This window comes from Temnothorax americanus, unplaced genomic scaffold (genome assembly GCF_048541705.1).
Source record: "Temnothorax americanus isolate GAGA-0224 unplaced genomic scaffold, ASM4854170v1 Scaffold32, whole genome shotgun sequence".
In the NCBI taxonomy this organism is placed as follows: domain Eukaryota; kingdom Metazoa; phylum Arthropoda; class Insecta; order Hymenoptera; family Formicidae; genus Temnothorax; species Temnothorax americanus.
Genome location: NW_027509464.1, coordinates 551,888 through 579,067, shown reverse-complemented (window position 1 = coordinate 579,067; position 27,180 = coordinate 551,888). Strand labels below are relative to the sequence as shown.

General features: G+C 34.4%; 5 protein-coding genes across 23 annotated transcripts; 3 read left to right on the top strand and 2 right to left on the bottom strand.

The window, feature by feature from the left end:
- Positions 1 to 1,472: 1,472 nt before the first annotated feature.
- Positions 1,473 to 4,324, top strand: LOC143901227 (uncharacterized). 11 transcript variants are annotated; one of them, XR_013258020.1, is made up of 5 exons: positions 1,725 to 2,136; positions 2,400 to 2,543; positions 2,635 to 2,887; positions 3,564 to 3,865; positions 3,952 to 4,324. XR_013258020.1 is itself a non-coding variant. In XM_077413334.1 (5 exons), the coding sequence occupies exons 3-5, from the start codon at positions 2,663 to 2,665 to the stop codon at positions 4,042 to 4,044; spliced, it is 282 nt and encodes a 93-aa protein (XP_077269460.1). In that variant the 5' UTR covers positions 1,731 to 2,136; positions 2,497 to 2,543; positions 2,635 to 2,662; the 3' UTR covers positions 4,045 to 4,324. The 11 variants fall into 11 exon arrangements, 9 of the variants coding, with proteins under 9 accessions (XP_077269465.1, XP_077269463.1, XP_077269464.1 ...); XR_013258019.1 differs by having other exon boundaries at positions 1,726 to 2,136; positions 3,584 to 3,865; XM_077413334.1 differs by having other exon boundaries at positions 1,731 to 2,136; positions 2,497 to 2,543; positions 2,635 to 2,771; positions 3,786 to 3,865.
- Positions 2,869 to 10,544, bottom strand: Mus81 (mus81 structure-specific endonuclease subunit). Its single transcript, XM_077413340.1, has 11 exons — positions 9,694 to 10,544; positions 9,401 to 9,614; positions 9,101 to 9,313; positions 8,916 to 9,026; positions 8,653 to 8,854; positions 6,524 to 6,785; positions 5,415 to 5,531; positions 3,606 to 3,696; positions 3,333 to 3,469; positions 3,089 to 3,221; positions 2,869 to 3,005 (listed from the first exon to the last, which is right to left on the bottom strand). The coding sequence occupies exons 1-11, from the start codon at positions 10,233 to 10,235 to the stop codon at positions 2,958 to 2,960; spliced, it is 2,070 nt and encodes a 689-aa protein (XP_077269466.1). The 5' UTR covers positions 10,236 to 10,544; the 3' UTR covers positions 2,869 to 2,957.
- Positions 10,545 to 12,252: 1,708 nt separating this feature from the next.
- On the top strand, positions 12,253 to 15,761 carry Ski6 (exosome complex component Ski6). 3 transcript variants are annotated; one of them, XM_077413328.1, is made up of 5 exons: positions 12,253 to 12,536; positions 12,641 to 12,708; positions 14,240 to 14,403; positions 14,675 to 14,968; positions 15,052 to 15,761. In XM_077413328.1, exons 1-5 carry the CDS (start codon positions 12,406 to 12,408, stop codon positions 15,403 to 15,405), a joined length of 1,011 nt encoding a protein of 336 aa, XP_077269454.1. In that variant the 5' UTR covers positions 12,253 to 12,405; the 3' UTR covers positions 15,406 to 15,761. The 3 variants fall into 3 exon arrangements, with proteins under 3 accessions (XP_077269454.1, XP_077269455.1, XP_077269456.1); XM_077413329.1 differs by lacking the exon at positions 12,641 to 12,708 and having other exon boundaries at positions 12,268 to 12,430; XM_077413330.1 differs by lacking the exon at positions 12,641 to 12,708 and having other exon boundaries at positions 12,398 to 12,536.
- Positions 15,594 to 22,968, bottom strand: Mtpbeta (mitochondrial trifunctional protein beta subunit). The gene is made up of 7 exons (XM_077413326.1): positions 22,808 to 22,968; positions 22,331 to 22,499; positions 21,816 to 22,191; positions 18,770 to 18,944; positions 16,460 to 16,740; positions 15,958 to 16,263; positions 15,594 to 15,823 (listed from the first exon to the last, which is right to left on the bottom strand). Exons 1-7 carry the CDS (start codon positions 22,860 to 22,862, stop codon positions 15,782 to 15,784), a joined length of 1,404 nt encoding a protein of 467 aa, XP_077269452.1. The 5' UTR covers positions 22,863 to 22,968; the 3' UTR covers positions 15,594 to 15,781.
- A 740-nt stretch (positions 22,969 to 23,708) lies between these two features.
- On the top strand, positions 23,709 to 25,945 carry LOC143901118 (BRISC and BRCA1-A complex member 2). Of its 7 annotated transcripts, none has more exons than XM_077413096.1 (5): positions 23,709 to 23,860; positions 24,153 to 24,479; positions 24,572 to 24,873; positions 25,008 to 25,388; positions 25,470 to 25,945. In XM_077413096.1, the coding sequence occupies exons 2-5, from the start codon at positions 24,392 to 24,394 to the stop codon at positions 25,842 to 25,844; spliced, it is 1,146 nt and encodes a 381-aa protein (XP_077269222.1). In that variant the 5' UTR covers positions 23,709 to 23,860; positions 24,153 to 24,391; the 3' UTR covers positions 25,845 to 25,945. The 7 variants fall into 7 exon arrangements, with proteins under 7 accessions (XP_077269222.1, XP_077269221.1, XP_077269218.1 ...); XM_077413095.1 differs by having other exon boundaries at positions 24,150 to 24,479; XM_077413092.1 differs by having other exon boundaries at positions 23,725 to 23,935.
- The last annotated feature ends 1,235 nt before the right edge of the window (positions 25,946 to 27,180 follow it).

Below are 27,180 nucleotides of genomic sequence, written 5' to 3'. Positions count from 1 at the left end.
CGATACTGTACGAGTCGAGCGGACGATTAATAAAGACGCGCACTCAGTTAATCAAAGATACGCTATTGATTATTGAAATTAACGCACGCACTGTGTCGCACGCACAGTATACGGTATCGAACTCGTTAATCTCGCGAAAGTAAAACTATACATTATTAATATGCACGCCGAGAAATCGTTGACTGCCGGCCGCTGACTTTACGCGACACGAGATATACGAAATTATGACGCATTCACGAACGGGCGATGTATCACGGCGTTACTCCGAATCACTCGATACGACGATATCACTCAGCCCTTTTTTTCCCTTCGGAGAGAATCGGAGACAAATCACGCGACAATTCCGGCACAGCGTTCAAAGCACGAAGCACGATGACACGAGATACACGAATGCTACGATCGAGAGTTCGAGCATGACGAGACGCGAGTGCCGCACGATTTATCACCCGCGAATATCACGAAAGCAAATCGTCGTTCACTATTATCGTACGTACCTTCGCCGTCCTTCGCCTCGACGTCTCCGTCTCGAGCGAGCGATGTGACGCGTTCTTTCCGACGAAACACTTGAACACTCGCAAATTGTTGAACGCGTACGACGAATACTCGCGTAGTCGATCTTCCGCGTTCCGCGGCCCGCGAAGCGAGGAGCAGGAGTGCCACTCGCAGAAATAACGAGCGAATCGAATACACAACCAGCACTGCGCGAGCATGGCGACGGGCGCGGGCGCGCGGAGCACGAACGCTTCCCACTTGTGCAAAATCCATCGGGAGAATGATAGTCGAATAACTTCCGCACGTAACGGTACTCCGAGCGTCGACGGAAGCAAGTAGCAAGGCCGCTCACCGGCAAAAACAATCGGCCGCGCGGTGACTTTAATCGTACGCTGCTTTCAAGTACGTACAACGGTCGCGCCTGGTATGCCAGATGCCTATGTCACAGTCCCACGTGCCGCTAGCGCCTCCTCGCGAGAAGGACTAGAAGTTCCTCAATAAGGGCGTCAGTGTACACATGGTGTAAAGAAAATAAGGTGTGCTATTACGTAGGTTTTTGAACAGCCAATCAAATTTTGTTCCAGCGGCCGCCATTTTGTAGTGGCAAATTAAATTGACATATCACACTCATTTTTATACAATTTGCATAAAATTAATAAAAGGATAAAATAAAGGAAGAAAATAAAATGTACGTTCAATATGCATATATTATATAAAATTGTAATAAAAAAATTAAACATTTACATAAAGAAAATAATAATAAATTTACAAAAAAAATTTTTAAGATGAACAAGTAACGAACGGAACATTTTATTACGAACGTATATATATTAAATATACATATACAATATGTATGGTCAAGTATAATAAAATAAATGAAACAATGAAAAACCAATAAACACAGTTATTTACTAATCATATAAAACGTGAATAAATATTAATATTTTTTGTTTTTTGAAATCTAAAAAATCTGAGATTTTCAGATCCCTTTTTTCCTGTATAACTTCGGCAACTTTTTACTGCACATGAAGGCATGTTAATATACTTTTTACTCGCATAATTGCCGGGTACTGCAGCACAGACGTCTAAAATTAAGGTTAAGTGTCTTTCAACGTAAACATACGAACTTAAAAATGGAGGCGGTTGGTACTTGGTACAATGCGCAGAACAATACAAAAACGCGTTCTCGGTATGAGCACACCTTACTTTCTTTACACCATGGTAAGTAGTAACTGGTAGTAACTTACGATAATTCCTTCGCGTAAACGGGACTTTGTAGTAACTTGCGATAATTTACACCGCGTAAACGAGTGATATATCGTAAGTTACTACAAAAGTAACGCTCGCGTAAACGTAGTAATGGTCGTAGTCGCTACAGGTCGTCGGTATGACTGATGACAGGAATCATAACCTGATTTCTGTCAACTTTAACGTTTAATATCTCGCGTCGCGGGGCAGAGCGACACTTTTTTCTGCCAGATTCTTTCGTTTCGTGCAAAAACGCGTCGAATGAGCCTAAATTCATCGTATTTTGTGCTGCTGTAGCTAAACTGAAGAAAATTACCTCAAATTTTTTTAAATATTTTTTTGTATTTTTTTACAACAATCGATTCCTTTCATTATTCTACGTATAAAAGTATGAAGGTAAAGTCATCAAAAAGTGAATACTTTACGAGATATTTATATTCATATTTTATATTAAAAATATTATTATAAATCTTTAAATCTCAAGAAATTATTAACAAAAGAAAGCTTTATTATAGTGTTTTGAAAACGTCTCGACGAGATTTACAACTTTTATTTCAAGGAAAAGATCAAGTTTAATTTAAAAAATTAGTTGCCTTTAAAATTTCTTGAAAATGACATCTGTAACATGACTCACGTCGAAATTATGTGTCCTCCTTTAGACCATACAACTTTTGTCCGAAATATTTTTCCGTATCTTTCATATTTTGCGATATTTGCCTGCGTCGATTAAAATGACTCACTCTATATTCTGAGTAGTATACGAGAATTTACGAAAAATAATATACTGCTGTGAGATATTACAAGTACGTCCTGAGAATTTATGAGAAATAATATATTACTAAAGATGTTACAGAAATCTTCGAAGTATATTCTATACGGTACGTATATTTACAGTACGAGTACAGAACATTCGAATGATATTATGTGCTATATGGGGTGGTGCGGGAATCGCACCTCGACTGACTATCGTGACGTGCTTCCGCGGGTAGCAAGACCGAAGGAATACACGTTCAACAATACAAAGAAAGAAGGTTAGCTCTTGCATGTCGGCAATTATCTTCGCATATGTGCGGCCGGCCATAATATGCGGGTATAGGGTGGAAACCGATACTTTAAACTCAAGACATATGAGAACATCAAGAAAAATGTATTGTACAATAATTTCATACTGACTACGCACAAGAACACTATTTCTCAACTTGCTTATAAACAGTGCTTCACACGCGTCTCAGCAGCATACAAACCGACACGGCCGATTGTACGATCTTAAAACAAGAATTCGCCTCGTTATCGTGGAGAGGAAGAATTTCATGATTTCAGTTTATTATTGGTATTCATTTTCGCTTACCGTCGAAAAACTTTCTAAGCTTAGAATATAGATGTTATACGCGTTAATAGTAATTGTATTCATACATTTCAACATAATATATAGCATCATTTTTTGCTTCCATATGGATATCCTGTACCATCTTGCGTTATATCTAAAAGTTTACATATGTCAAATTTTCAACGAAGTAGTACTTATCTCCCAAAAAAAATTGTCCATTAATGTATATGTGTATGCGATTTGCGATATATGTGCTGACACTCACATCTTCATGGACAATAGTGTGCTCTTGTCAATTAATTGCTGACCCATATAACTGTATATAAACATATAAATCAATTGTCCACTAATGTAAGCTGCAGATCTAACTGATCGGTCCGACGTGCCGGAGAATTTAATAACCTAAAGCAATGGCTATGCTATATATTGTTATTTAATTTTTATTGCAATGTGATCTCATCACGACTTAATTCCATTTATTAATTTCGCTCAACAGTGATACGTTAATTAATTCAGATATTCAATGTGGAACACTCACTTGTACCAATGTGAGGCCTATCAAGACCATTAAACTTAAAAATTCGATGAAGAGGCTCAAACCGTAACACGATTGAATGATATCCACGAACCTTAGATTGCAAAAAATATTTACGGATTATATCTCAATCTCGATAAGAAAGATTAATACTTGCGGTGTCATATATTTATTCGGTAATAGAACGTACCTGGAAGAAACAATTCGTCATTCTATGTTTGCGACCGAAAATGTATATATGCTGCATTCATCGTATATACAGGGTAAATCGGGAAATTACTAAAACTAAACAATTATTATTTTGTAATAAGTGAACAAAATGAAATATAAATTCAATAACGCTCTGTAGAGAGGAAGAAAGTGGGAGGACAAGGAGGTCGGCAGAGGACGAGATCGCGGAGAGAATGGAGGAAAAACTACTGATGGACCGGACGAGGACTAGTAATAGTAGTATTGTAAGGTCGCCCAAAGGCCAGGTTTCGAATAGAATTAAAATGGGTTAGGTATATGGTATTACAAATAGGTTCGGATATGTTGGTGTAGTTTCGACCCTGACAGCAAAATTCTAAGAATGTTCAGAGGATATCCTAAAGTATAAGATATTATGAAGATGTTCTCAGTATATTAAGTACATCCTTAGTATATTCTATAGATATACAGGACATTATTGCTGTTAGAGGAACTCTCTATAATTACTTCGAAAAATAAAAGCAATACTTTCACTCGACGAAACAAATTCAAACCCTCATACCTTGAAAAACAATAAGAGTATTACTTCCAAGTCGACTCGATCAAATATGTTCGAATCTTTTATTAGAAATTTTACGTTCCTCCAAATCAAAACATTTGTACACACAAAGCGATAATTATTTTAATATATTATTTTTTGATAATCACAAATATTTTTATCAATCGTTGAAATTAAATATAATAAAAATAAAAATATAGAATAAAAGTTACTTAAAATCTTTACATATTATATTCTTTAAATTAATTTCATACTACGCGCACAGTGAACCGCGTCTGACAGCGTCTCTCACAGCCTTTTCAATTTTATTTTTAATTTCTAGGGTCCTTTGACTTAATTTTTCTTTAAATTAATGTTCATTCTTAGAGTACTTAGAGTTCGAGTACTATTTGTAAAAAAGTCGATTCTTTACAATAGAAACTACTTATAAAGTACATTTCGAATTCTGCTGGTATTTATTCTAAAATTCGAAACTAATCAAGAGCGATTACTTCGCAAATACAATGTATGAAATATTATTTTTCATGAATATTACTAGAATTCTATAGAAAATAAAATTTAATTATTGAATTTTACTCAGATTTTTAAATACATTCTCCATTAAATATATTGTTGCGCCCGTGCCGCGCGCTTCATGCGAGTCGCCCGGTAGTAAATGTCGCGCCGCGAATCGTCCTTAGTGACGCTTGTTTCTGTGAATATTGATTTTCTCTGATGCTCAATTTATTATTGATTTTCCTACCAGATGTTCAGTTATACCAGATGTTCTGTTTATACCCGATGTTCAGATTTGCTCTGGGTCTCGTCTCGTTCGGACGTGTCAGCCCGAGCTCTTCTTTAATAACGGGAGATTAATAAAAGAGTTTCCTTTTCTAACAACGTGTCCTCTTTTCTTGTGAGAGTCCTGAGAAACGCGCCGCGAGTGAGTGAGTGAGTGTAAACGTGCGGCTGACGCTTGACGAGCGTAACAATATATATTGAACTTGATTCCATCTCTACTTGTTTACCCTGTACTTACGGGAATTGCATGGCAAGCATGTAAATGTCGTCAAATGATTACTAACTGTAAAATGTTGCGGTGATCCTGAACAAAGAGAGCAACGTTTCCGTAATGTTTACCACGGATGAATCGGCTTTTGGGCAACTGTTCGTTGTCGCTGAATGATTGTTCCGCACGGTGTCTGTATAAATGCGCGCGAAGCAAGACAGTACATTCTCGGTATGGATCCGAATCGAGGATTCAATGCAAGCGAGTGGGCGGACGAATTCATATATTATAAGATCCATTTTAAACACAACGGTAACATACTTTTAAAACGTGCATTGCCACACGTTTTTTTTCTGACGCGACGTGAACTAGTTTAGTCATTGTCATGCTAGACATCTTCTCGGTTATTTAATGAATGAAAAAATAAATACACAAGCGTACATAGATATTTCTTATAATAAAAAAAAACAAAGCCTGAAGCTAAGCTATTAAGATATGTTTAATTTTGCGTTCAAATGTATCATTGATTGGCCTAAACCTAATAGATAACGAGATATTCAAGGAAACAAAAAGTAATAAGAAGTTGGAAACTTGATATCTTAGATAAATGTAGTAAAATGAATAAGCCAATGGCAAATATAACAATTTTTCGTGCAACTTATAATTTATAAGTTTTTCGAGGTGTGTAAGTTAGGGGTGCCCCACCTTGTACATATTTTATATTATATTTTATATATATATTCACAATTATATATATATATATATATATATATATATATATATATATATATATTATATATAGATAAATTATATCGTCTGTGAGTAAACAATACCACCTATATGAGATTTTTCGCCAAATGCACTATGATTCTGATTGTTCCATATCATCATTCTACAGGGTAAATGATTACATATATATATATACATATTTTTTTTTTTATTTACACATAAATTTCAATGTTTATTCAAAATGTTCATTATATACTATAGTCGTTGTCTATTTCACTCTTGGCACTCTCCTAAAAACTTCACTAATTGTCGTAGAGGTATTGTTTAGTCATTGATATATATATATATATATATAAAATTAAGATATAAATTATATACTGAATGTTGAGTAAAGATATATGAAGAATCACGTTATAAATAAAATGCTAAAATTGTATGTATAGAAGCAATATATACCCCAGTATGGTAAACATTCCACTGACGTGTTGCATGTAAATGACGAATATGGACCCGTTGGCAAGAATTACTCCCAAGACAAACACGATACCGAAATACATTATGATTCGGATAATGTAAAAATCTTTTTCATCATCAAGGAAGAATTCGGCGTGGAACGGATGCTCGCGTGAACGTGACTCATTTAGCGGTAGGAATACATCAAGAATTTGAGGGATGAATGTGCTAAGCATGTATACCGTTATACCTACAAACATATAAACTGGAAGACATAAAATTAATTAAAATCAATCAAGTTATGTGCCTGTTATATAGGTATAGAGTTTGTCGTATAGATATAGAGTCAACGGTCATCTCCCGAAGCGACAAATGATGTGCACGACATCGAGAAAAAACTTTGCAATAAAATATCGAATGCTTTATAATAAAATATTAGGTACTAATATTAGGTACTAATAAATATAACCACTAAATAGATAGATTTAAAATGCAAATGTTTCTAATTTGCAATAATGAAACCGAGATATACTTACGCAAAAACCATTTTGTTGTTATTCTTGCGAGTGTGGCATTTGTTTGCATAATTTCAATCTCATTCTGAGATCTCGCGTTGTCCCAATCGATTTTAATTTGATCGAATAAATTCCTCAGCTGCAAATTAAACACTCGCATATTCCACTCGCAAATTATTGTAACGCAAAATTAAATTATAATTTTTTCAATATTACAATTTTGATCAAATAGAAATTAAATAAGTTACAGAAATTTTCTATGGATAGAAAATACTATTCGTATGTCTCTTACTTTGTCGTTGATTATTATACGATTCAAAAATTGTACTATTGCACCAACATTAGGAATGATAATAGGTAAACAATCAAGTATAAAATCTGCTGTTAATTCTGACGTACAGATCTTAATTACCTAGAAAAACATCTTTCAATACACGAAATTATCCTTTGTCTTGCAAAGTCATAAAAAAAAATCTATTTCTGATTCGCATACTGATCTAATCGTAAGTTGAGTATTGTGAAGTGCATAAATAAATACTCATCCGTAATTTTGATCAAAATTTTATTTAAAAGTTGATTTTAAATATCGGTTTTTGAAATATTACCGAGAAATATTTTTATATCTCTCAAAACGTAAATATTTTATAATACATAACAAATATACGTAAAATAATTAAAAGCGGAAATAAGCTCAAAAAAATTTTTTCGGCAGATTTACTAAGATACCTGAGTGATTGTAGCCCAAATCAAAAACAAAATTGTGAATACCCGCATAATCCAAGCGTTCATCATTCGATTATGGTAAGGCCATAAACCGTATATGGACAACACCAGACGATTCAGTCTATATTGCTGATCCACAGAAAACTCCATCTATTCCGGGGATTCGAGGACAACTGAGAAAATATATGAGATACACGCGGAGAAACACGCTATAATCGTCCCCCTGCTATTATCTCACGCAAGAAAATTCTATCACTTTCCTTAGCAAAGAGAAAAAAAGTGTCGCAAATTGCCCTTTTACGCTGAATGCGTATTCATACTTTTCGTATCAATTATATTAAGTTGCGAATCGATCCGTCCCTTCAAGCGTTATATCCATGAGAAAGGCACAGACAAGTTACAAATAATTGATGAAGTGCGATTTCTTTCTTTCTCCGAAAATGATTAAGCGAACATTATAACAAATTTTCGCTTCGAGGTAACTTCCCGCAATTTTCCAGATGCTTTTTTTCAATTCAAAATTTCTTTTTCTCTCCATTTCTCAAACAACGTTACAATGGTACGAGTGAGTCATTTTTTTTATAGAGAATAGTATGATATGAGTCACAATGTGTAAAGATAATGGTCAGGTAATATCTTACTTATTTGAAAAAAAAAAATGAGTATCTGAAAAATACTTGATGCAAACTACGATTGTTTATTACGATTATTTTTTAAGTTTTTTATAAAAAAATTCATATCTTTTCTACCAATTATTTAGAAATATATATATACTAGGTTGAACCGATCGATAGTAGGTTGAACGTGTATCAGGAAAGAGGTACATATATAAATTGTACATTTTTATTAGTCAATTCAACTCGTTCATCGTGTAAAGCTGATAAACGGCCTTACTGATGGCGGGCCCGAGCCGTCGTTTTTTGTCACCGACCTGAATGTTTGCCAATAATTGCTCGCCATTCTTACCAGAATTTTCTAAGGCTGTGATCAAAATTTGCGGTGAGGTATAACATTCTACAATCGCCATGGCTTTGTCGACAGACATGCCTTTCAATTGTAACAACTGACGAATAAACATCTCGCTTACTCGAAACGTCTGAAAGGAAATGTCGATAAACCAAAGTATTTTTCGTTACATAAAAACTCCTGATACATACCCTCTGTTTAGAGGATGCTTTATTGAATTCTTTGAACTCCATCAGGTATATATTACCTATATGATCTGTCTGTGCAAGATGATTTTTCTTACATCCAACAAGTTTTTTATTCTAAAGTAAAACTGTCATTTATTGTAAGAGCTATTAATAAACACTCATGCACGCAACTATGTAATGTTTCTTACCTTGTAAATTTTGATTAAAATATTTGTTATACATGACAAGTGTGACATAGAATCTTTATGACTCCTCGTATATTTTACAGTAAAGCTGTCTTGTACCAGACAATTTACAGAGGCTTGCAATAGTGATGAAAGCGGTATTGAAAATTGGGAATTCTTATCAATATTCTCTACTATATACATCAAATTCTTAATACCAGACTGCTTCAAACGAAACTGAAATACAGAAACAAAGAATATGTGGATAATTAAATACACAGAATCCCCCTCAAGGATGTATCGAAAGGTTACACCCCATATTACCTTTTGTTCATGAAACCTTCCATCCACAATGCTTGCACTTAAATCATCCATTCGCTTCCTTTCTATTATGTAAGGCATAACCAATTCATCATTAGTTTTTCGACACCTGGCTATCCACGCAAAATCACCAACTTTCAAACGACGTACTTCAAACAATACACCAAGTCGCGTTAATTCCACAAGTGTGGCATCGTGCTGAGGCTTTGTTTTTCCACTGAAATATAGCCGACATAGCTAAAAAGCTTTTTATAGTTAACATTATAAGTCTCGCGCGGCCGTAAATAAATACTCACCCACAAGTTTCTTGGGTATCCACCAATAATACAATATCAAAAGTGCTAGGTTCCAAGGAAATTTGCCTATCAGCTTCTCGCGATGCAATTTCATTTGCATTTGCCAATCTTTTCGACGCGTTCTTCTTAGTATTTTTAGCCTGTTTAGCTACCGCTGAACTTTTTTCCTGTATCCTGTATCCTATTCCTGTAACTTCAACTATTTTGCATTTTTCTACAGGTTTCTCTCTTGACACGACTGTACGATCGTCATTATTGCTAGTTTGAGAGAAGCAAGCATCAACTGCTTTAGTAGATTCCTGTCTCCTATACTCTTCTAGCTTTTTATCCAACATCGAGCACAACTTCGTGCCGAAGTGCTGCAAGATTATGCACTCCTTACCGGACTCCAACGGTAGCGGATACCGTCTCAACGAGTCCAAAGCCTTTGTGAAGTGCTTTTGCAGCTCTGAGTTTCGAAGCACTGCTTCGTTCCTCCATTCCTCCAACCAGCTCTCGAACAGGTAATTCGGTCTGTCCGGTACGATTTTTATTCTCTTCATTCTTCAATACGTGAATCAAACATACCTCATAAATCTCGTATCTTACGCGAGCTCCTAACCTCAAAGAGTGTGGCGAACATTAGGTCTGTTTTCTGTTGCTGCACTGCTAAACTAGTGCACACTTACTACGTTTACGCGAGCGTTACTTCTGTATTAGTAACTTACGATAATTCCTTCGCGTAAACGGGTTTTTGTAGTAACTTATGATAATTTACTCCGCGTAAACGAGTGATATATCGTAAGTTACTACAGCAGTAACGCTCGCGTAAACGTAGTATAAGGCCGGTATTCATAGTTATTCAAGACCGTCTTATACTACGTTTACGCGAGCGTTACTTTTGTAGTAACTTACGATATATCACTCGTTTACGCGGAGTAAATTATCGCAAGTTACTACAAAATCCCGTTTACGCGAAAGAATTATCGTAAGTTACTACAGAAGTAAAGCTCGCGTAAACGTAGTAGTAATATATAGAAGTAACGCTCGCGTAAACGTAGTATTAATCGTTGATTAGTCCATTGGAAATGACCAATCGCATTTTCTCATTAAGCAGATTGGCAAATGCGATTGGTTATTTCCAATGGACTAATCAACGATTAAGTTAATCAAAAGAAGGCCTAGTTTACACCGATCACTTGATATACGCGTATTAAATAGCAAATAACTATAATACTACGTTTACACGAGCTTTACTTCTGTAGTAACTTACGATAATTCCTTCGCGTAAACGGGATTTTTCTTCGTGTAAACGGGATTTTGTAGTAACTTGCGATAATTTACTCCGCGTAAACGAGTGATATATCGTAAGTTACTACAGAAGTAACGCTCGCGTAAACGTAGTAATGGGGCGTAAGATGCGTATGCGTAACTTGCGTCAGCCAATCAAATCGTCTCAGTATTTAATCGTATTATACGCGTATAGTAGCTGAGACGATTTGATTGGCTGACGCAAGTTACGCAAACGCATTTTACGCCCCATGTGAAACCAGCCTGATATATCGTAAGTTACTACAGAAGTAACGCTCGCGTAAACGTAGTAGTAGTATAGTAAATGTTTGATTATTGGCTGATCAGCTCAAATATACTTATTTGATATGCGTATCAAGAGATCGGTGTAATTAGGTCAGGGGGTCAATCATGTATTAATGTGGAACGTGGAAAGTGAAAAGTTTTATATGACTATCTCTTTCTATTTAACATCAATAGAAAGAGAGATTTTTCATTTTTCACGTTTCCACCCTAGGGGAAAAGATTCATGATTGACCCCCCAAGCTTGGTCGAAGTGGCCCTTAATGAAACTTTCCACACATGTAGGGGGGGAGGGGGGGGTAAAAAGATGAATTTAGAAATTTTTTGTTGCTGCCCAAAAACAATTTTAAGAGGGGAAACCACCCTTCATAAGTAGAGCGACTTTTACTTTTTTCGATATAGTATCTCGAAAAATATTTGAGATATCAAAAAATGTTTCATATAAAAGTTTTATAGTGAAATCTCCTCTATTTAACAACATTAATATTAAAAAGAAATAATTTTTTAAATAAAATTTTTATTAAAAATTAGAAAAAAAAATTTTTTCAAAATTGTATTAATGTGGTTAAATAGAGATGTTTTTACCATAAAACTTTTATTTGAAATATTTTTTGATATCTCTCAAATACTTTTCTTCGAGATATATCGAGAAAAGCAAAAAGCCGCTCTACGTATAAGGGGTGATTTCGCTATTTAGAACCATTTTTGGGCCGTAATGGAGAATTTCTAAATTCATCGATTTAGCTTCCTTATACTTACGCGAGCGTTACTTCTGTAGTAACTTACGATATATCACTTGTTTACGCGGAATAAATTATCGTAAATTACTACAAAATCCCGTTTACGTGAAGGAATTGGGTACAAAACAATTTTTTAAAAACATCATAATATGATAGTTTATACATAAATTGCATTGTAAAAAATTTTTTTTATTTTTTTAAACGTGAATTTATTAATAATTAAAGCGTTTTAAAACATGAATATATTCAAACTATCCGATAATGCCCCGGAAACGCCCGAAGTTAACCGAAGGTGATGTGACGTCACGACGAGAAGTTTGATGTGAGAGTTGTGAGACGGTGTTATACAGAAGTAAAGAGTTTATACTTTTTATTCGAGTTTCTTGAGATAAAGTAAAAAATGGTTGATTCGGGCTTTGTAAAAGGTAATTTCAGTAATTTACTAAAAGTAGACATGTTTATGGTATGTGAACATGTGAAAAATAATGACAACTTTAATGCTGCTGAGGTCCGCAATGCAAAAATGAACGTGTAAGTTATAGTTTTTAACATAAGAAAATATATTAAAATTTGATTATATTTATCTCTTACAATATTGTTAATATGTCTTACACATTTATTTGTTGTTATTTTAGTTCTTCTCGACAAAACTATGGAGATTCCGCAATAGGTTATGTTTGTGTAAAAGGAGAAAATTCAATATGTACAGTTAAAGCTAAAGTTTGTCCTGAACACCAAGTTCGAAATAAAACATATACTACGTTTACGCGAGCGTTACTTCTGTAGTAACTTACGATAATTCCTTCGCGTAAACGGGATTTTGTAGTAACTTACGATAATTTACTCCGCGTAAACGGGTAAATTATCGTAAGTTACTACAGAAGTAACGCTCGCGTAAACGTAGTAATATTCTGTTATTGTAACAGTTAATGAAGAAAATGAATCAATTATTAATGTGGAATGTCAAGATTGTGCTGCTTCAAGTGCTGGGTTTGATCTATAAATCTATGATTTTGTATATAAGTTTACTTAATGTGTGTATTATAACAAATATTAATTAACTTATATAATTTATTTTAATATAGGCGGTTACTATAGTTACTATAGGCGGTTGCAACCACGCAATAGCTTTTGTGATGTGGATTCACAGACGTTCTGAAGATCCATCTCCTACAGATGTACAATGCTACTGGAAAAAACCTGTATTAGCAAATATTGGAACACCGAGACAATTTATCGAAGCCAAAGATTTTCCTTCTTTTACAAAATCAACCATTATAGAATGTAATGATATTAAGGTTACACGTCTTTCGGATATAACATAATTACTACGTTTACGCGAGCGTTACTTCTGTAGTAACTTACGATAATTCACCCGTTTACGCAGAGTAAATTATCGTAAGTTACTACAAAATCCCGTTTACGCGAAGGGAAATCCCGTTTACGCAAAGGAATTATCGTAAGTTATTACAAAAGTAACGCTCGCGTAAACGTAGTAAATGGTGCCTTGATAACTGACAAGTACTACGTTTACGCGAGCGTTACTTCTGTAGTAACTTACGATAATTCGTTCGCGTAAACGGGATTTTCCTTCGCGTAAACGGGTAAATTATCGTAAGTTAATACAGAAGTAACGCTCGCGTAAACGTAGTATAAGTTTTTCTTTTTAGCGATGTCAAGGATAGTCATCAGAAAAGAAGGATACTCATTAGATGGTACGTCTTGATGCTCAGACGAAGTAGTAGATATCTCCCCCAAATCTTTGGCTTCGATAAATTGTCTCACTTACTACGTTTACGCGAGCGTTACTTCTGTAGTAACTTACGATAATTTACTCCACGTAAACGAGTGATATATCGTAAGTTACTACAGAAGTAACGCTCGCGTAAACATAGTATAGGAGATAGATCTTCAGAACGCCTGTGAATCCACATCACAAAAGCTATTGCGTGCTTGCAACCATCTATAGTAAAATAAATTATATAAGTTAATTAATATTTGTTATAATACACATTAAGTAAACTTATATACAAAATCATAGATTTATAGATCAAGCCTACCACTTGAAACAGCACAATCTTGACATTCCAGATTAATAATTGATTCGTTTTCTTCATTACCTATTACAATAACAGAATATTACTACGTTTACGCGAGCGTTACTTCTGTAGTAACTTACGATAATTCGTTCGCGTAAACGTAGTAATTGATCATGATTTTAATCAATTGGTAAGGTACAATGGAGCCTGATCAGGGCGGACTACGCGTCGACGGCAGACGAGCGTTGGAATTGAGGCAAATCCGTATGCGAATGGGAGTATTCGGGCAGGCCGACGGCAGTGCGTACATCGAGCATGGCAACACGAAAGTTTTAGCCACGGTGTATGGTCCTCATCAGGTGCGATTTATTTGTAAAACATCTATAATTATTTTTGAGAAGCGAATTAATGATTTATATGTATGATATCTCGGATGAGTAAAGTTATGAATGCAAAGAGCTTTCAGAAGAAGTACACTAATGTAACAAGCTTTTCTTATCTGCTATTTTTTCATCTTCTTGTGATCATTTTATTTCTTTGCTTCAAAGCATATTTTTGTAGACTGAATATTTTTATTCTAATAATCTTGAGTTGTACCGTATATTTTTGTACTATTCTTACATGATTTAGCCAAGAAGCAGTGCATCAAGGAGCAGCACAAAAGCTATCATAAATTGTCAATACAGCATGGCCGTGTTTAGCTTTACCTCCGGCGAACGGAAGCGAAGACCCAGAGGAGATTGGAAGTCACAAGAAAGATCGGTGCAATTGCGTCACGCAATGGAGGCCATAATACACTTGGAGCTGTATCCGCGCTCTCAGATTGATGTCTTTGTAGAGGTTCTACAGGTTGACGGCAGTGACTATTGCGCATCTGTGAATGCTGCAACGCTTGCGTTGATCGACGCCGGAATTCCAATCAAGGTTGACATCTAAAGATGCAATTTTATCCTTTTGCGGAGTATAAACATCATATTGTTATATACAAAATAAATTTTTGATTATAGAACTATGCCATTGGCTGTACCGTAACTCTCGTCAACAAGCCATCAACAGAAGACGAAGATAAAACATTAGCAACAGGAGTACTAGACGCAAACTTTGTAGAGGAGTGTTCGCCAGGAGTTACTTTGTCCGTTGTCGCGTTACCGGGAACGAATAATGAGATTGAAGTGGATGAGAATGGCTTGATAGTAATAGCACATGGGGCAGGACAGAGATTACATTTGTCACGTTTGGAAGCGCTCAAACAACGTGCGTTACAAGGTTGCCAGGACGTAAAGAACATATTGGATCGTGGTGTGAGGCATCATCTAACTGCGAATCTATTGCCTTCTTTTCTGCATAATTCACTCGATTAGTAAAAAGGAAACAATTTCACAGAACTCATACTACGTTTACGCGAGCGTTACTTCTGTAGTAACTTACGATAATTCCTTCGCGTAAACGGGATTTTGTAGTAACTTAAGATAATTCACTCCGCGTAAACGAGTGATATATCGTAAGTTATTACAGAAGTAACGCTCGCGCGTAAACATAGTATCAGTAAGAGATTTTATACAATTTAATGGTAACTGTACATAATCAATCTAATAGAAAAGTTGGTTTCTTTAAAAAATTCACAATTCCAAATGTTTCTCATAAGTAGAAAAATATTACTTTGTATATTATTTCTGTTAAATAACAGTCCGTTTCATTTGGAGATATCAGATGCATGTACTTCTCGAAAAAACGGGATTATATTGCGCCAGGATATCTTTCCATGATCATTCCAACTCCCTATTTAAAAAAATCAAAATTATAAATCTGAGAAGAAAACTTATAATTATATAATTTATAATATTTGAAATAAAGATCATTAGATATTATAAAAGCTATTTGCGTTATGTGTAATAATATAATGTTTATTTTACTTGGCCACCAGCAGCACAGGCCGCAATAAGTCCAAATTGTTGGTCCTCTTTAATGAGTCGATTAGCAGTGTGCGTCGCCAATCGTACTCCAGTGGCAGCAAATGGATGCCCAATCGACAAGGATCCTCCCCAAGCATTCCACTTGTTCAGATCTGGTATTCCGACCTTTGAACTTCTCTTTAAATACTTCTGCGCGAACAAATCAGAATCCATTGCTTTCAAATTAGCGCAGATCTGTCCGGCAAACGCTTCGTGTATCTCCCATACTCCTATATCTTTCAAGGTTAATTTTGTTTTATCGAGAATCTGCAAGCGATTATTTATATAAGTCTTATTTTTTAGCTGCACTCCGATATTCACTGTCAGTACTGAAAATCTATATTTTTCTATATTTCACATATACTATAGATTTTTTCAGTACTGACAGTTGTTGACAGTTAATATCAGAATGCAGCCTTTATATATTTCAGTTTCATAACAAGTAATGATAGGAATTGTATACCTTCGGTATTGCGTATGACGGTCCCAGAAGCAGTTGATCAACTGGATCTTGAGACACATACGTGAAATTACGCAGGTATGCCTTGGGTTTCAAACCAAGTTTGAGAGCTCTCTCCTCGCTCATTATTAACGCTGCCGATGCACCGTCGGTCAAGAAAGAGGCGTTGGCCGCAGTGACCGTTCCATAAGGCTTAACAAATGCAGGTTTCAACTTTGCCAATTGTTCTTCTGTAGATACACGAATACCGTTGTCTTTATCGACAACATTTTCAACGTTTGGAACTGCAATGCAGAAAAGTAAAGCGAGACATAAATGTACAATGTTAAATATTGATTAAGGGAATATTCTGATTTGAAAGGTCGTAAAAAAAGTATTTTTCAGGAATTTCTGGTAACGAAACGAAAAAAGCTAATAATGTTAAACTTAGCATGTTTTTGCTTCCTCATAGAGGAAGTTTTGTTTTCGTGAATTTCGTATATGAACCTTTGATTGCGTATAAAGTTGAGTCTAATCAACCAAATTTAAATGATTTATATATGAAATAGGGGTAGAAGAAACCAACAAAGCGATTGGTTTTTGAGTTTTTTCTGCCAATATGTTCAGATCGTTGTAAAACGTTAAAATATCGCCCAAAAAAATGTCTGTGTGTGTGTGTGTGTGTATGTCAGATTTAATGTCCGTAGTTGCTCTAACTTCCGCAAATATTGAGATATCGGGCTGTTTTTTTTTAATCGATAGAGTATCATTCAAGGAAGGTTGGTATTGAATTTGGCGATGATCGGTAAAGGGGTTCTTTTTAAAAAAATTTTTGAATATTTTTAGAAATGTCCGTGGTTGCTCTAACTTCCGCAAATATTGAGATATCCGGGCTGTTTTTTTTTTTAATCAATAGAGTATCATTCAAGAAAGGTTGGTATTGAATTTGGCGATGATCGGTAAAAGGGTTTTTTTTAATTTTTAATTTTTTTAGAAATGTCCGTGGTTGCTTTAACTTCCGCAAATATTGAGATATCGGGCTGTTTTTTTTTAATTGATAGAGTATCATTTAAGGAAGGTTGGTATTGAATTTGGCGAAAATCGGTAAAGGGGTTCTTTTTTAAAAAAATTTTGAATTTTTTTAGAAATGTCTGTGGTTGCTCTAACTTCCGCAAATATTAAGATATCAAGCTGTTTCTTTTTTTAAACGATAGAGTATCATTCAAGGAAGGTTGGTATTGAATTTGGCGATGATCGGTAAAGGGGTTCTTTTAAAAAAATTTTTTTACTTTTTTTTTAATGTCTATGGTTGTTCTAACTTGCGCAAATATTGAGATATCGGGCTTAATTTTTTTTTAATTGATAGAGTATCGTTTAAGGAGGGTTGGTATTGAAAAATCGGTAACCCCTTTATTATTAACAATTTTTAATAATTCTATTATAATCTTCAGTCTTTTCTACCCCTATTTCATATATAATTTTTTAAGATTGGGTTGATTAGATTCAGCTTTATACGCGATCAAAGGTCCATAATTTTGCTCGCATATAAAGCTAGAGCATATAAAGCTCGCATATAAAACTAATCAACCGTTGTTTTTTGAGTTTTCGATGCCAATGTGTATTAGACATCACTTCCTCTATGAGGAAGCCAAATGCAAATTTCTAATTTGCACAATTTTTTTTGCTTGTTTTACCCTTATTTTAAGAATATATTTTTATTTTTTAAGTAACAAAAATGCTCATTTTTTCTATGTTATATCCTAATCACTAGGGGATGTAAATGATGGACAGTGTAAATAATTCTAGATATTCTAGGTATCTAAAAAATCAAAATTTTTCTTATTCAGGAAAAGTGTGACTCTCCTCCTGAATAAGAAAATTTTTGGTTTTCGCGTTTCAGATACCTGGAATAGCTAAAATCATTTAGAGCCTCCGCACAAGACTCTTGTGTGGTAACGTAGTGTAACGTAACATGAGTCAACGCACAAAAAACGTATTGATTATACGTTTCTTGTGCGTTGATCTACGTTACATTACGCTACGTTACCATACGAGAGTCTTGTGAGGAGGCTCTTACACCGTCCATTATTTACATCACCTAATGATCAGGATATAACATAGAAAAAAGAGCATTTTTGTTATTTAAAAAATAAAAATATATTCTTAAAATAAGGCTAAAAGAACACGCAAAGTTAAACGTTATTCGCTTTTTCCGTTTCCCTACAAAAAATTTCTGAATAATTCCATTACCTTTTTTTACAACCTTTCAAACGAAAATACTCCCTTAAGTCGATAATACATGAATTACATGGTGAAATATTATATCTAATGTACCTTTATAAGGCGCTACGTCCGATAGCAATCCTTGTTGCTGCGCTCGTGCGGCTAGAGTATGAGAACGCAACGCATAATCGTCTTGTTCCTTGCGTGTCACACCAAACGCTGCCGCTAAACGGTCCCCGCTATGTCCCATAGTTTCACCACTTGAAAACTCTGCCACAGCTGGTAGCTAAGCAGATGTAAATTCTTGTAGTATATATATGTATATATATATATATATATATATATATATATATATATATATATATATATATATATATATATAAAACAACGTCGGGTTAGTTACACCATTTATAACTCAAGAACGGCTGGACAGATTTTGAAAGTATTGTATATGAAGTAGGGGTAGAATTTCCCGGGGAGTGCTATAGGCTATATAGTTTTTCGTTACCGATATTCTGGAAACCGGTTTTTCTAATTTCTTTAATTTTTTGGGAAATAATTGACGGAATCTCAAAGAATTATATATGAAACAGGGGTAGAAATTTCCGGAGAATGATATAAAGCGTATAATTTTTCGTTACCGATCTTTTGGGAAGCCAGTATCATTTTGGAAATCGGTTACAAAATTTTCCAGAGAGGAGAAGAGGGGGAGAAAGAGAGAGAGAGAGAGAGAGAGAGAGAGAGAGAGAGAGAGAGAGAGAGAGAGAGAGAGAGAGAGAGAGAGAGAGAGAGAGAGAGAGAAAGGGTGGGTGGGAGAGGGAGGGGGAGAGAGAGAAAGTCGGTTACAAAATTTTCCAGAGGGGGAGAGAGAGGGAGAGGGGGAGAGAGAGAGAGAGAGAGAGAGAGAAAGAGAGAGAGAGAGAGAGAGAGGAGAGAGAGAGAGAGAGGGAGAGAGAGAGGGGGGGAGAGGGACTATTTGCGATCACTACATTCATTGATTGTTAGGTGGTACGAAGTTCGCCGAGTCAGCTAGTATATATATATATTCAGAAAATTCTCTTAACGAAAAAGAGCTTTATTATATTGTTTTGAAAACGTCTCGACAAGGGCTACAAGAATATGCAATAAAAAATGGAGAGTTCTGTTTAAGAAAACATCGATCGCATTGACCTGGCTTTGAAAAGGTCACTCAAGGTCAAGTCCAAAGGGTTTTCCAATGGCGAGATGCCCCAGCGGATACCTTTAGGTAATGCTGGTGCCGTCTGTATAACCGACAAAATTACCATTTTCTATGTTATCGACTATATCTGTCCTTGTATACACAAAGATATAGACAAGAATAGCACGCTACATTGCACGCACACATACGCACGATGCACATCGACATTATACTTTTATATTACGCTTCCAAATCTTGATTTGGAGGGTTTATCGATACGGCACTTTTTATTTATATTAATTGATTTAACAATGTTTCAAGTACATCTGGAAATTTTTTCAAGCTGATCGCACTCGTCAATTTAAAATGGTAGACGATCAAAGTGTGTGTAGGGTCAGATTGACCCAGTGTTCTCCGTGAATGAAAAAATAGGTGTGTTCTCCGAAGGTTAAGCGCCAAGTTTTTTAAATTAAAACTTTAAACATTTTTTTAATATTGTATTTTTAATTCTTATTTCTTTTAAATAAATGTTTAATTTTGTATTAATTTTTATATATTACTTGAGTTGAGTAAGGTAACACAATTTTATGATATTATTCTTCTAAGGAGAATTAAAGCTACTATCACTTGGGTTGAAATAAGAAGATTCCTTAAATTGGAATACAACAAAGATACGTACCACTTGGGCTTAATATTTTAAAAGTGCAAAAGTTATTTTTATGATAATACATACCTATGTAATTGGCGCAATTTAAAGGTTTTCTACATTTTTTGAAAAATACATATCACTTGGGTTCAGTTAGGTGACACAATTTTCTGATATAATAATTTTGTTAAAAAGAAATAAAGCTACTACCACTTAGGTTGGATGTTTGGATTTATATTTTATTCAAAATGATCGTGGCGGTACATGGTTAAAAACATAAAAGAAAACCAAAAATATTCTATTTTTTTGAAGAAAGTGCCACTTACAATTTTAAAAGTACCGTAAAATCTAAATTAAAACAAAAACTAGTAAAATTAAATCAAAAAGAAAAATCAAAGGACCTAATTTATTGTAACTCAAATGTAAAAGAAGGGATATTTTTGATTTTTTGTGTTTTTAACCATATTGTACCGCTACGATTATCTCGAGTAAAATATATATTATACATGTGTAAGTAGTGATGTTGCATGTAAAATATGATGGTGGTATCTCTACAGGGTGTTAAAAAAATCTCGTTTTGCAAATTAAAATTATTTTTTTTTTGACACCCTATAGATGTCGGAATCAAATTAAACCATACTTGTTTGAACCCTCCTAAGGTATCCTACTACCCATATTTTTTTCAAGGTCCTAGCTTTTCCCGTTCCGGAGAAAAAACTTTTTGATTTTTTAATTTGACGTCATAACTCCGGGACCACGTTGTTCTAGAAGCTGGTATGAATGGTAATTTAGTGTTGGTCATGAGGTACCTTATATGTGAAAATCAGCCTGATATCCCTGGGAATATCTCGTCAAAGGAAAACCGGCCAGGCCCTTTTCATCATATAATCCCTTTCAAACCATGCAACTTTTGTATCAAACATTAAGGCTATGAGCTATTCCAATGGATTAATTAAAATGGCCCACCCTGTATACAAGGTGTTTCCTAAGTAAGTACACAACTTGAAGAAAAAAAATATAAAAATTACGAAAATCTGGAAAACGCTTAGATATTTTATTCAAATTTGATGTGCGTACGTATGGTATCAAAAACCATACACCTGTACCGATTTTCAGATGTACTAGAAGTAAATATAAAATTTTTTTACTATTTTAAAAACGAAGCAGTTTAAGACATACGTTCATAGAACCTTCTAAAATAAACCAAAGAATATTTCCTTCAATTTTTGGTACTTACTTAGGAAACACCCTGTATAAACATGTATATATTTAATGCATATATTAAATGTAATATTCTCATATATAAATATTTTCTTTTAAAAAATTGATGTAGAAAAATTATGTAAACTTACATCTGGTATGAAATGACTTGGTCTGATACTGGCCAAGAGAGCTAATTTGTTTGGCAGGGTTTTTGCCTTATTGGCTTGCAGCATTAGAGACCTCATGGATCGACTATGTCGAATTGGAATATCTGACATAAATTCTACTCCTCCTGCCACAACAGCGTCGTAAACACCGCATGCGATTAAACCCATACCAGTAGTAATAGCCTGATTACTGCTAATGCATGCCATCGTTACTGTATGCGCAGGAGTGTGTTCGCTATATCCCGCGGCCAAAGCGGCCTCTCTCCCAATATTGGAAGTTCGCACTTCTTGCATCACTGTGCCATAGACAATATAATCGACTATTTCCTTAGAGAACCCAATTTTTTTTTGCAAGCTCCTAGAAATAGAAAATAACTTACTTTTACAAATAACATTTGAAATAAAAATACATAGAATGACCCTAGAACCATTTTGTAAGTAATATTTATAGTTACTTTTGTGATTATTTACAACATATCAAAGTAAGGTTGACTTACACTAGCGAATGTCTTGCAAGATCATAAGCCAGAAGATTCTTATAGTAAGTTCCAGATTGTAAAAATGGAGTCCGTACTCCGTCAATGAATACAATATTTTTGGAGGTATTGTCATTTTTTGTAGAATAAGCCTTATTTATGGAAATTCCAGAAAAACGAGTGAAAGTTTCTGCAAAAATAATAAAACAAGATATTTATACTATATTAAATCAGATAAAGCAAATACTACAAAATGCAAGCATATATTATTAAAAATTTGCCAGATCTATATTATAAATATTATATTGACTGTGAAAGTATACAATATACAAATGACAAATAATTGTACACAATTAGGTGTTACAAAAATGAAAAAATCAAGTTGAGTATAAATACACTATTCATAGTAGGCACTCATGGACTTTGTACCAGCAAATCTGCACTTTACAATTTCAATTTAATATTTAATTGACTGTAAAATAAAATTACTCTCCGTACCATAATTGACAATTCCCTGTCTCGCCATGAGGCAATTTTTCAAAAGAGGAAACATATTGTGCGAGATACGATATTGATACTTCTTTTTTCCCAAGTATTACGTTTGATGTGTCACCAAAGGACCAAGCACCTCTTTAGAAAAACAGCAACTACGTCAACTACGAAGTGCCATAAACATATAGTGTATCTAGATTCTAGACCGAGCGTGACCGAGCGTTTGCACTATAACTACAGTATAACCAACCGCCGTAGAGTTAGCAGACAAATTGAATATTTTTGGATTATTATTGTTCATATAATTTGGGAATCATTTGGGAAAGATTGAGAAAATTGTTTAAACATTTGAGAAAAAATAGTTTTTTTGTTATTAACAAAATTTATCGAGCGTCAAGTTAGCAGATAGCAACTATGTTTAATGTTTATTATAAATGGAATCGATTGGAAATCATTTGGGGATGACATCCCTAAAGCCCGGTGTCCACGATGCAAGAACTGTGTCCAAGTTCTTGCATCGTGGACACCGGGCATAAGAGCACAGTTGACGGAAAGTCGACGGTAATGGAGGATTCACATTGCGTCCCATCACGTCCGATGTTCGACTTTAGACGATCCGACATCCAATAACAGAATTTATTATTTAGAGACAAAAATTTCCTATTGGATGTCGGATCGTCGTACGACGAACATCGGACCGTGATCGGACGTAATGTGAATCGTGAATCCTCCATAAGGCTTTCACACATAAAATTGCGTAAGGACGTAAAACGTAAGCGTAAAAAAATCGACCAATCCCTGTCAAGTATTGTACTGTCCGTAATCCGAGTAGGGGAAAATACTCGATTGGGATTGATCGATTTTCTTACGCTTACGTTTTACGTCCTTACGGCATTTTATGTGTGAAGGCCTTTACAAATGCTTCGAAGCATTCCTCTTCTCTTTTCTTTCAATGAAGAAAGAAAGAGAAGAAGAACGCTCCAAAGCATTTGTAGCGTCACGTTGACCGTAACCTACTTACGTCCGCTGGAACGGAATGATCCCGGTGGCCGCTCTCAGGTTTCTCTTCTCTGCTATGGCAATTCGCGAAAGCCTTTAGTTTTTCTATGTGCCACGGTCTGAGGTTTCTCTCTGGTGGGAATTAACAATTAACCTGAGTTAACATTAAAAGACCGCAGATTAGACAGCACCGGTTAAAAATTGTTAAAAATTGACGAATATACGTTCACTGCATTATATGTATATATATATATACATATGCATTATATATACATACATATGTATATATAAGCTTTATTGGAATCATTGGAAAGATATTACATTTCACGCTTTATTTATCTGTTTTCAGTAGTCATTGAATGGAACATTGTTATATAGCATTCGAGAAATATTAAACTGCAGAAGTTAAATGTCAGTTCTTCGAAAAGGGATGATATGTGACAAGATATCCATTTCTAACCATATACAGAACACTGCTAGATAAAAGCTGCTTAATTTTAAAAATTGATGTAAAGTGGTGAAAAATATTGATCTCTCTCTCTCTCTCACTCATCTTGATTATGCGATTATAGTTCCAACTTTGACAATAAGATGCTAAATCAACAACATCCTCTATTGAGTACCATAGACTCATACATAGAGCCGCTTTTGAAGCGTGTCTTACAAACTAGGAGATTAGGTAAAACTTGTTTATTGTTAATTCTTTATTTTATCTATATTTGATAATTAAAATTTTATTTTTTTATTGTGGATGTATTGCATTTTCTTAAGGCATTTGTTATGGTTTGATAAAATTGGATTCGGTGTCATCAAGTTGCAACAGGAACAAAAATGATTGTTTCAAGTTGTCAATTCCTTATGCTGGAGAACATCTCGCATGGAATGTATTCTTTGATTCACAATGTCCAGAAATGGGCCCAGACTTCATATTCAACGATCAGAATTTTTTAATGGACCCTGACATTGATATTTTATCTACTTGGGTGCCTAGTCTTGTTAAATGGAATCCTAATGATATTGATGCACTGCTGAATGTGCTAATCGAATTGTTAGTATATTACAAAGAACATCAGGTTGGTAACTATCATTATATAGCTCATTGATGTATATTCATCATTTACATCTCCTTAAATTTGATGTATAATACATTTTTTATATTTTTATAAAAGTTTATATTTAATTATAATTATTTAATTCATTTTTCCAGATACTGTTACTTGAAAAACAGGGAGATCGATTGCAGTTTGAATACAGCACACTTGTTGGTGAAACAGAAATATGTAAAGAAGATATAGAAGTAATGATGTTGCCACTAGGATCGAAGCCCATAGAAGCAAGATTTTTAATTCGCATATCTATGGATTATTCTCGATTGCCTCCACGTATCAATAAATCACAGAATAACGAGGCGATGCTTCTGGTTACATTTTATGGCCCAGATTGGAATCGTATTTTGCCGCAACTTTATTTATCCAAGACTTTGGAAGACATTTTCGGTGGATCAGAATCTTTGCGTATTCCACCATTACCGCCCAACAAATTTCTAATGGATTATGTTCCTGAAGTGATAAAATTCATGGAAGAAAAAGTATATAATTTCTTATACTCACATTTTACTAGATTATCTAATTGGCAAAATATATTTATACCTACATACTTTCTGTTGCAGATAAGCAGTGTAGTTCAATGTTTTAATAGCAGAAAAGAATTTATTGCGATTCTAATTGTATTACAGCGTGGCAGCATACTGGAATATGATGCTATAGAGTTTAATTGGATTACTATATTGTTGGAATACCGAGACTTCCATTTTCTTATACATTTCAATCTTTCATCAATATTTCCGAAAGAGAAACCGCAAATTACATTGCAATCGGTGTATCATATGACATCACAGGGTACTTTGTATAAAGAAGTATTGGATGATGTACCATACAGTCCTAGATGGTCAATAATGCTGATGGTTGACAAATTATTAACGTACATAGTAGAAAGTGCTGTTCAAAAGTTTCAAGCGAACTCGGTCAGAAATAATCGTTTTTAATAATTTATTCTGAAGAAAAAGTTATATTTTATTACAGAGAATGTATATTAATAGTTGCAATTAAAATAAAAACTATTTGGTTCCAATGTAATAAACACTAATATATTTTTGCGTTATTTTTAAGTCGAATGAATTTGTTTTTTGTCCCAGAAAACTTTTTTACGAAATTAATAGAGTTAATAAACAGATTTGTATAATAAATTCTACAAACGTTTTTGAAAAAATATAATGTTATTAACATTATTTAATAAATTTAAAGTAAAAGCAAGTCTATGAATAATATATATATATATATATATATATATATATATATATATATATATATATAATCCAAGAATTTTATTAGCCGAATGAAGTTCAAATACAATAATTAGACGTCATTAACATTTCTCGACGGGTCGTGTCGAATTATTCATTCAATAATTAAAATGTCAAAGATATATTTTTAAAGTATTTTAAAAAATCTAAAGAAATTCATGAAACATCTGTCTATATTGTAGTTGACAATTTTATAGTCATTTTGATAAACTTCGTTTATTTAATATCTTCTGACAGGCTTGCAAGTTTTACAGTTTCGAGCAGATATCACTTTGACTCGGACGCCATAGACCCACATATGCAGCTTAAAACCCGATTCTCACTATCGGTCAAGTCACGATCCGGTTTTAGATCGTTGCCATTCAATTTTAAATTGCTTTTTAATTCGAGTTTTGCATTCATACTATCGACCGACGACCGACGGTCGACCGTGACCGGCAGTGTGAATGCAAACTCGAAAAAGCATTAAAGCCCGTATCAGACTACGGATTGGGATTGAGATTGGATTGAAATTTAATCAATCAGAACAGAGAAAACTGACCTCAAGTTTAGTAAACTTTGCTCTGATTGGTCAAATTTCAATCCAATCTCAATCCCAATCCGTACAAAGCAAATATTGTCGTCACGTATACCAAAAATTAACAAAAATATTAATTTTTTCTCGTTTTCGATATAAATTCGACCACCATGACCTAGTTTTTGATGCGTACTTTAATTCTAGACAAGAATTTTGCATTTCTATAAAGCCAATTAAAAGATTAGTGCTAAGAAAAAAAGCCGGTATTACAGACGGCTTTAGGATCCCCTTAAAAGTCAACTTTCCGTTGACTTTTATAAGTCGACTATTTAGAAGTCTACTTTTAGTCGACTTTCCGCCATTTTTAAAAGTCGATTTTTAGTCAACTTTCCGCCATTTTTAGAAGTCGACTATTAAGAAGTCGACTTTTAGTCAACTTTTTGCTATTTTTAGAAGCCGACTAGAAGTCGACTTAAAAAAGTCAACTTAACCGTCGACTTT